The 9,329-nt window shown below is 42.0% G+C and overlaps 1 protein-coding gene across 2 annotated transcripts in view; it reads right to left on the bottom strand.

The window, feature by feature from the left end:
- The window catches only part of LOC111644546 (cadherin-2-like), a 70,197-nt gene extending 65,733 nt beyond the window's left edge, over positions 1–4,464 (bottom strand). The window contains exon 1 of one of the 2 annotated variants that reach the window (XM_087170221.1): positions 4,270–4,464. In XM_087170221.1, coding sequence (XP_087026347.1) covers positions 4,270–4,311 — 42 coding nt within the window. In that variant the 5' untranslated portion in view covers positions 4,312–4,464. The remainder of the gene's footprint in view (positions 1–4,269) is intronic. The other variant, XM_023393441.2, reaches the window with a different exon arrangement.
- Positions 4,465–9,329: the final 4,865 nt, after the last annotated feature.

Raw genomic sequence — 9,329 nt, 5'->3', positions numbered from 1 at the left:
AGATGCAGGAGAGAGAGATGAGCCTGGGTGCAAACTTTGCCACTGACACTCCCCCCCAGTAGCATGCCCCCACTGCTGAAAAAAATCCTAGAGGAAACACTGATGGTTAAATTACAATAATTCATCCAATCATCAAAATTGCATTGATCACATTGATTTCCTAAAATCGAACGAATACATATTATTTACATGATTATTGACACTCATTCTAGTATTTTCTTGGTTTTAACCAAGTCACCTTTCACACACATGTCAGCTCTGGTTGGCTAACATGCTAACACATGTTTCCCAGATATAGATTTATCAGTAGCAACTAAGCAGCAATCTCCGAGACTGAAAAATTAAGCCAACACAGAAGAATCAAAAAAACCTCTTTGAATAGCTGCTTGAGTCTGGCTCCAACAGTGAGTCAGTCCCCATAGATTCCCATGTTAAAATGTCCAACTTTACAGCAGAAATAAACATGTTTACAGCCTGGTACAAGAACAGTTGGTCTCTAGAGCTAATTTCCTCCTTCATGACATCTGTTTATATAACTCACCTGTTAACATGTTATTAAATAGTTATATTTATTTATTATTTCAAGTTATGGAGAATTCAGGGCATGCTGCTTTGAATGACAGGTGGGGCAGGGCATGCCTGCCACAAGCCAGCATGCACCAAAGTCTTGGCTTGACACGCGCCCCTCCTCTTTGCCCAAATCCCGGCTAATACAAAATGGGGCAGAGTTAGGTACTGGCAAGATGGCGACGATGGAATGGCCCATTCTGAGCTTCAGAAATCTATGGGTGACATCATGGAGGCTACACCCATCTTTATTTACAGTCTATGGTAGCAACCACCACATTGTCAACACTGACCACCACATATTGATTTTCTACTTTTTACAATTTCAAATGAGTAAAATCTTATTTCACTGAAATGGACCTGACTCAGTGAGTCAGTGAGGGCTGATATTTGTTTGACACAACATGAAGCAGTAGAGCTGTGTGTATTGTTCAGTTATGTATTTGTTCTTGGCAAATACATTTTTTAGCAGTGCAGCAGCTTATATACGGCATTATTTAATGATTAATTAAAAAATAAATAAAAACTCTGTACCTGAAGAAACTCTTAGATGGTAGATTAATGAGTCGTTTGCCTCTCTGACCACCTGCAGGAAGCTAACAGCAGGAGAAACCAACAGATCTAATTCAAGTTTCTATTGTTGTTGTTCATTTCTACCTTCATCATCAACAGGGATGTTCTCTGTCCAGTAACGTCTGATCTATGGTGAGTGATGATTCAATTAGAAAATAAAACACAAATTAATTGAATAACTTATCTGCCAGTTTCTGTCGCCCTCTCCCTCATACGCACACACACAGAAACACACATACACACACACAGACACAAACACACACACAATTTGATTATTAGTCAGCTGGTCTACAGACACACACCACATCCGTCATGTTCACATCTATAGATCCACAAGGCTCAGCACTTCTCTCTCTGTTACTCTGACATGTCGACAGGCTGCTGAGGTGGTGTTTGCTGCTGATAGCTGTGTGTGTGTGGGTTGAGCTTCAGAGTCCACATCTCCACAGAGGCAGAGGAGCTGTGCACGTGTGCACACATTGCACAGCAGCTGTTACCTAATCAATTATTTACTATTATTAATAATCTGGACGTGTCAACCTGATTGATAATGACAACAGTACAAACCCTGTACTTACTTCAGTGTTTCACTTATATTACAGTGTCACAATTAGATGACTCTGCAGAGGGCTTTTAATTTGAAAAGACAGATAAAATGGAGGCACAAGGCAACACCAGGTCATGTAGAGAGAGGGGCAGAGAGAGAAGGGTAGATTTAACTAGCTATCATTCACTTAGATTTTATTACCTAATGATTGATTCACTCTAACCATACTACACACATATACACACACACGCCCAGGTACGACACAACCCTTCACAGTCAGACTGGCACACCAGAACAAATCCTGGTGGACTATCAAAACATCCATTAATATCCATAACGTTTTTACTGGCCCTCCCTGTGTGCCTGTCCTTCAGGGTGAGTGTGGGTCCAGAACTGGACTCACTTCACCAACGACACTGTCGTTAGCCTCTGAGCAGCTGCCGTTAGCCTATGAGCGGCTTTGCTACGTTTTCATAGCCTAGTCTATTAGCTTAGCTTGACCTCTGTCTGCACTGCAGCTTTAACTCAGAGTTAGGGCTGAATGATATACAGAAAAAAAGTCACATTGCAATTATTTTCGATAGATATGAATCATGATTTCAGTGGCAACATGGTAAATTTTTGAATTTCATTTCTTTTCCAAATAACCATGTTCTCTTACATCTGGTCTGTAGACCCAGGCGTCTCAGTAGCACCACAACGCTTCATTAATGGTCTGTAGTGACACATTTTACCTTCACCAAAAAACTGCATCTCCTGTGATTTAGATATTGTGTTGGCCATGTTGCGATTTCAATATTTTGATAAATTGTTCAGCTGTCCTCAGGATGGAGGCTTCACTTTCATTCGACAAATGAAATCATCCAAAACACAGACTACATGCTATTTAATGCTATGCTAATGACAACCTGCTGCATCCATGGTGTCGTCTGACACCTGGATGTTTGTCTGTCTGCTGCGTCACATTGTCAACATGATGAAACATGAAGTCAGTCTAACTTCTGATCAGTGGTCAGTTACAGTTGACAGTGGTTACACAGGCTGTGAAACAACAGGTCAAATGTTTGCTTCAACTTCAAAGTTTCAGTAAATCTGTATTATTAATAAGGAGCACCAGCCACCCCCCACCCCAACAGACGGAGGGGGCTTGATAAGGAGGGAGCTCAGTGTTCAGACTCACTTCACCAGGTGTGACACAGCTGATAAAATCAAACCTTCATCAACCTCCAGTATCATTTCTCCCTCTGAAGGCAACAGGAGGAACATTATCTCAGCTAACTTACATGATGTTCTTTCTTCTCATTCATCATTATGACTGAATCATCCAGAGGTTTGATCTGAGCCCCTCAGACTGCTGACGACCTTGCTGTTTTGGAGGTAGTGTTGGATTTATTTTAAGAGCTGACCTTTGACCTGTTGGCACAGCACTGTCCTCTCTAATGATCTGTCCGACAGTGTGGGCCTCTTTGTGCCTTCATTATATTCTGCTTAAGCTACATTTACAACCTCTGGAGCTCACACGTGAACATGCACAGTAACAGCAGTGGGTCAGTGGTTGGGGTAAGAGTCTGCCTCTGCCATAGTTAACCAATAAATAAGAAATAGTGGAACACATGACTGAGGTCAGCCAGCTGCATGTGATTGGTTGTGAATATGATCAAGTACAAATGTTGGTGTGGGCCTTTAAAGGTTATCTCTGGTGATGGAGGCAGACTGAGAGCAGGTGGAGAGAGATACCTGTATGTCATCTACAACCTGCACACCAAACTCCATTATAAAATCTGACAATTCTTCTTCCTTAGCGCCAAACCAAAGAGTGACATGATGGAGATGAAAACAGTTTTTCTCTCAATCACAAAATGTCCATCATCACAATAGGTTCATGTTCCGGGAAGAAGAGCCAATGACGGAGTTCCACATTCACTGAGAAGGACAGAGGATGAGGAGGATGAAGAATCTACACTGGGATACATTCAGCCCGCTCCTTTGAACTGGACCTGCTCCACCATAGGGCACATTACACTGCCGTTTTTATAAACGGTGATCGGTGTCTTCTCACCACAGGACCCAGGGCTCTGTTCAATCAGGCTGAACCGGATCACAGTCCAATAACAGCATCGAGTCCGAGCACAAAGCCACATCAACTGTGTCGTAAATGAGATGCAGAAACAGGCGACAGCAGCAGCTTGTCATCACACACACACACACACACACACACACCTCGGCGACGGACACTGTATTTGATGTGAATCGGTTTTATCACTGAGGAGCCGTTTGCCTTGTTTGTGTGGTGGTGAGCGGAAGCAGCGGGAGGACCGGAGCAGGTCTGGGATCAGCAGCCTTTTACTTCCAGTGTGGAGAGCGGCCCTGATTCAGAGAATTAAATTGTGACTACAATGAAGCGGATGCAAACTCAGGTTTAACCGCACTGGCTCCGTTCCTCTCTGGATCAGTATCTGCAGCCCATCTGTCTCCGCTCCAACGGAGGCTGTACCCTGCTGCTGTACCCTGCTGCTGTACCCTGCTGCTGTACCCTGCTGCAGCCTCCGACGGTCGGAGCTGTAAAATGAGAAATATTTTACCTGCAGGGCCGCCATCAGCATCCAAATCCACAAAGGATGCATATTGTTGTGTTCGTGTTCCTCCTCCAGAAGCGACAGAGTCCACCGCGCAGCGCTGGGCGTCAGATTTTTAATTCCCGGTAAACCCCGGCGGCATCAGGCTGCCTCCCTCCTTCCACCAGCCCAACTCTCTGTCTGTCTGCTCTGCCCGGCTCAGCGGCACTCCAGACTGCCTGAGACTGACTCGACGCCGGCCTCAGTGCCGCCCTCTGACGGACAGTAGGAGCACTGAGCCCGGTTACAGAGAAGCTTCCACTCACTGTGTGGGGAGTTTATAGAATGTGGATGGCAGCTGTGGAAAACTATATGGGACTATATTTAAATGATAATGTAATTCCGCGGTAGGTAACTTTCCACATATGTCTGAGTTATTTGAGTAAAAACGAAAATGAAAATGCAATAAGCCAATTTCCCTTTTATTTTCACACACTCCTGTGGCTGTTAAAATGAGAATGGAAATGATGTTTGACATTTCATTTTCAAACTCATACCCGCTGCACATTGGACAATATTCAAATGCAATAAGCAAGCAAAGCTTTATTTATATAGCACATTTCATTCCAGGTGGAAGCACAAAGCATGAGTTATCAAGGAAGTTGCAACCACAAAAACTATGTAGGTAGTAGATAGATAAAACATTAGATGCAAATGAAAACATAAACATAAATGATACATATGAATTAAAAACAATTAAGAAAATGAAATAATTAAGACCAACAACCAATCAACAAAAATGGTATGAACATTAATTTTGTATCGTAGAAATAAAATAGAATAATAAGTTCTATTCAATAAAATAATAATAAGTCCAAGAAAAATACGACAGATATGAAAGCAATCAAAGGAATGAAAGTAAAATAAAATAATAAATTAAGACCAGCAAACCAGACTGGAAAGAGCAGCTAAAAATGAATGTTTTCAGTTCAGATTTAAAAGACAATAGCGTAGCAGCCTCTAATATCATTAGGCAGACTGTTCCAGCAGCTTGGAGCATAACAGCTGAGGACAGTTTCATCCGTTTTGTGGAGACCTGGGGAATAACCAGACAGCCTGGTCAACATGACCTGAGGGGTCCAACTGGTTCAAGCTCACAAGCATGTCAGATAGATACTGATGTTTAAGACCATGTATGGCCTTAAAAGCAAGCATTAAAATTCACTACCTTGTCCCTGTTTGTCTGTCACTGCGACAATGGCAGTGGCTAATGGCTGGTCATGCTAAAACAGTAAATACACTTTTCATTTTCACTTTGACCCCAAAAGAGCTTAGTGATATGAAAATGAAAATGCAATAGATGAATATTGCCTAGTGCAGAGCAGATGAAGAACATCAAATGTCAAACGCTGTTTTCATTTTCATTTTAAGTGACACCTCAACGTTGCTTGCATATATGGAAAAAAAGGTTAAATTGTTTGTATCGCATTTTAATTGTCAAATTTTAATTCTAAAGTTAACATCATATAATTTAAATATAGTTACCTACAGGCTTCCACAGGTCAAACAAAGATGCAATGATCAAGTCCTGATGAAGCAACACGCCAGCTGTGTTCTATATTAATTAACTGGTCCACATCAGACAGTGATCAGTTTTTGTCTGCTGATCGGCTTCTGTCTGTGGACAAACATGGACTACACTGACACAGCCTGGTTCAGAATAACATCAGTTACTGGAGCCAGAAAGGGAGGTGGAGCCAGAAACACCTGAGACACCTGTCAACCAAGGAAACATTTCTCTTTAATTAAAGGGGCACTCAAATAGTTAAATACTGCACGTCCATAAAGTTTGTGGAACTGAAGGAGGATGTTCCAAGACATATCCTGACTCTTAGTCCAAGCTTGTTAGTGTCTTTTCATTAAGACTTTCCTCTTTATTGACCAAATAAAGTTCTTTCGACAATTCTCCAAAGCTGCTCTAAAGGACAGGTCCCATCTTAAAGAGGTACTCCACAGAGCTCACTCTTCTAATCCAGCAGAAACAGTAAGATAAAGTCCTCTGTGGCTCTGAGGCAGCTTCCTGAACTCTGATGATATCATCAAGGTTGTTTTGAGGCAACTTTCATGACAAAGAGAGACAAAGAGAGATGAAGGCATTTTAACAGCCAGGAAGATGGAAGTTGCATTATGGGAAATGTAAGATCCACTGTATTTGAGGAGTAACACATCTTCTGCTGTTGTTTGATCACTGTGATGTTATCAGTACAGTATTATGTACACAAAGGCATGGATCAAAGGAGCAGGCAGATTTTAAATCACAACTAAATAATATAAAGAATTAGGGCCCCTGGAAACTCACCTGGCGGACCCCACCTTTTCTGGATTTAAGATGAGAAATGTAGTTTTAAACAGGAAACAGTCAGGGTCACTTCTTAGATTTATTGTAATTCTTTCTTGAAGCATTGATGCTAAAAACTCTACAAAGCTCCTCACGGCCTCCAGGCTCATCCCTGCTCCTGTCTGAGGCAAAGGTCAGTTAAGGGGCCATTGAACATGATATGAGGCAGTGAGACATTCATCTTCGCCCTCTCTCACTGGGAAAGCATCTATTGTTAAATGATAAATCAGTCCTCCATTTTTTATGTTGATGTTATACAGTTGGATGAGACCTACTCAGAGCAGTCATGCATAAGTGTGAGCCTCACACACACACACACACACACACACACACACACACACACGTACAGACCACCCAGCTCATGGTTCTTACACAATATTTTATACAACTTTGTTTAACCAGGAAAGCTGCAGCACTACGATCAACCTGCTTTAACATTTTACATCAGTGTCCTGATTTCCAGCCCCTCCCTCCACACAGACTCATTTTGAATTTTACTGTCTGAAGTAGACGGAAAACAAGCTATGAAGGAGCCTTACTGTAGAAGATAGATCTGTGTCCTGCACAGATATTTGCGCAACATCACCTGCAGCTTCACCTGGAGCTGGAGGGATAAACAGCCTGTTACTGAGGGAAGCAGTGCAGCCTGCAGCAAGTGTCCAGGAAAGTGTAATTTCTCTCTCTGAATATTCACCATGTTCGAAAATATGATGATCCATGTAACCTCACCCCAGCAGCTGACATGCAGATTAAAATCAGTCAGTTTATTAGGAACAGCTAGCTAAAGCTCTAATCCAACCGGTTTTAATGTTCAGTTTGTTTTGAAGCTGTTGCAGAGACATGTGTGATCATTGTGGACGATGTAGGGTGTGCTGCTGTGTTACATCGTACAGACAGGTGTTTCTGTTGTTTAGCCTGCCTTCATTGATGTTAATGGTGTGGACAAAATAATAGGAACATCTGCAGTTCAGCTCATTACAAACTGCATCATCCACAGTTCCCTGTTCCCTCTGAGTTTAGAGGTGGAGCTACAATGCTTGTCATTGCTCTAGTGGGAAACAGCACATTTTTCTGATACTCTCACTTTTTATCTTGTTTCTCTCTCACTGATGAAACTGGTGTTTCAACCAGCAGCTGTCTCAGAACAGACTGTATTTTATTCCAACACTGCTCACTCAGCAGATGGAGGCTCCTGCTCCACTGTAGATACAATTGGTCCTGCTGCTCTCCTTAAATTCATGACATTAGCTCAGTGTTCAGCAGATAAACAAACAACATCAAACTGTTGAACCTTCATATTTGTTGGCAGCTTTAGTTTCCTGCAGTTCGTCCTCCATTAACACAGTGTGTAGCAGCTCTTTAAGTGTGCACCTCTGTTTGGACACAAAGCTATATCACTTATTATTCATGACATTTGTCATGTTCTGCTTGTTGAACACTGAATGACATGAACTGAGGCTGAGTGTCAGGAACATGACAGGGTGTCTGATAGTGTGTCTGATATTTTTAGTTTTGTTGTTTTGTTTTAATGGGATGAGGTTATGTTTCTGATGAAGGTGTTGAAACAGGTGCAACCAATAAACAAGATTTACTTACTTGGATGTATTTAAGAGTATTCAATGTTTATTCGTCTTTGTTCACTTCTGTTGCTCTTGTTTTTGCTGCATGTCCCCATGTATACTCCTGAACACTGTTGATGGCGCTGTGAGTGAGTTCACTAAGAGACTTACAGTATATGAACAAACATACTTGGCTAATGAAGCAGATTCTCACACACAGCTTAACAAAGATAAAGCCTACCATAAAGAAGAAAACGTATAGCTTTGGTTGAATTCAGAGGTCTACAGACACTTTGTTAGTATGTGGTAGCATTCTCTTTAAATAGTTTAACTTGAGTCAAACGTCTCAGGTAGCCTTCACAAGCTTCTCACAGTAAGTCCTGGTCCATTCCTGCACAGAACTGGTGATCTGAGTCAGGGTTGGAGGCCAGGCACACCTTTTCAGTTCTGAACACAGATTTTTTATTGGATTGAAGTCAGAGCTTTGTGATGGTTACTCAAATTCCCTGACTGTGTTGTCATTGTTAAAGTATGTTTGGAGTCATTTGTGACTGAGCTTTAACTTCTGTCTTGAGATGTTGCTTCAATATATCCACATCATTTTCCTTCCTCGTGATGTCATCTGTTCTGTGAAAGTGCACCAGTCCCAGTTTATTTTCATCAGACCACAGGAAATTTCTCCAGACAGTCACATCTTTGTCTCCATGTTCAGTTTGAACTGTAGTCTGGGTTTTTATGGCAGTTTTGGAACAGTGTCTTCTTCCTTGCTGAGTAGCCTTTCAGGTTATGTTGATATAGAACTGTTTTACTGTTGTATCTGACTCCTCCAGCATCTTCACAAGGTCCTCTGCTCTTGTTCTGGGATTGATTTGCACTTTTCATCTCTAGGAGACAGAACATGTCTTCTTTCTGATGGACTGACACCTGCATGGTCACAGCCTGTAACACCTGTGTACTGAATTATCTCATGCTGTCTAACTTACAGCTCCTAGTGGACAAAATATTCACAACAGTCGAAAGCAGTCATTTCCCTGCTTGATGGTCAACTGCTTCAAACCATTGAATAAGTCCTTCACTCAGAGCTGCAGCTCTCTCTGATCCAGCCAGTCTCCCTGCCATGTGTTCCTGAG

The sequence above is a fragment of the Seriola lalandi genome, unplaced genomic scaffold (genome assembly GCF_002814215.2).
Source record: "Seriola lalandi dorsalis isolate HSWRI2012SDOR001 ecotype SW California unplaced genomic scaffold, Sedor1 jcf7180002054935, whole genome shotgun sequence".
NCBI classification, from domain to species: domain Eukaryota; kingdom Metazoa; phylum Chordata; class Actinopteri; order Carangiformes; family Carangidae; genus Seriola; species Seriola lalandi.
Note: the sequence above shows the minus strand (reverse complement) of the source record. Positions and strands in the feature narration are given on the sequence as shown.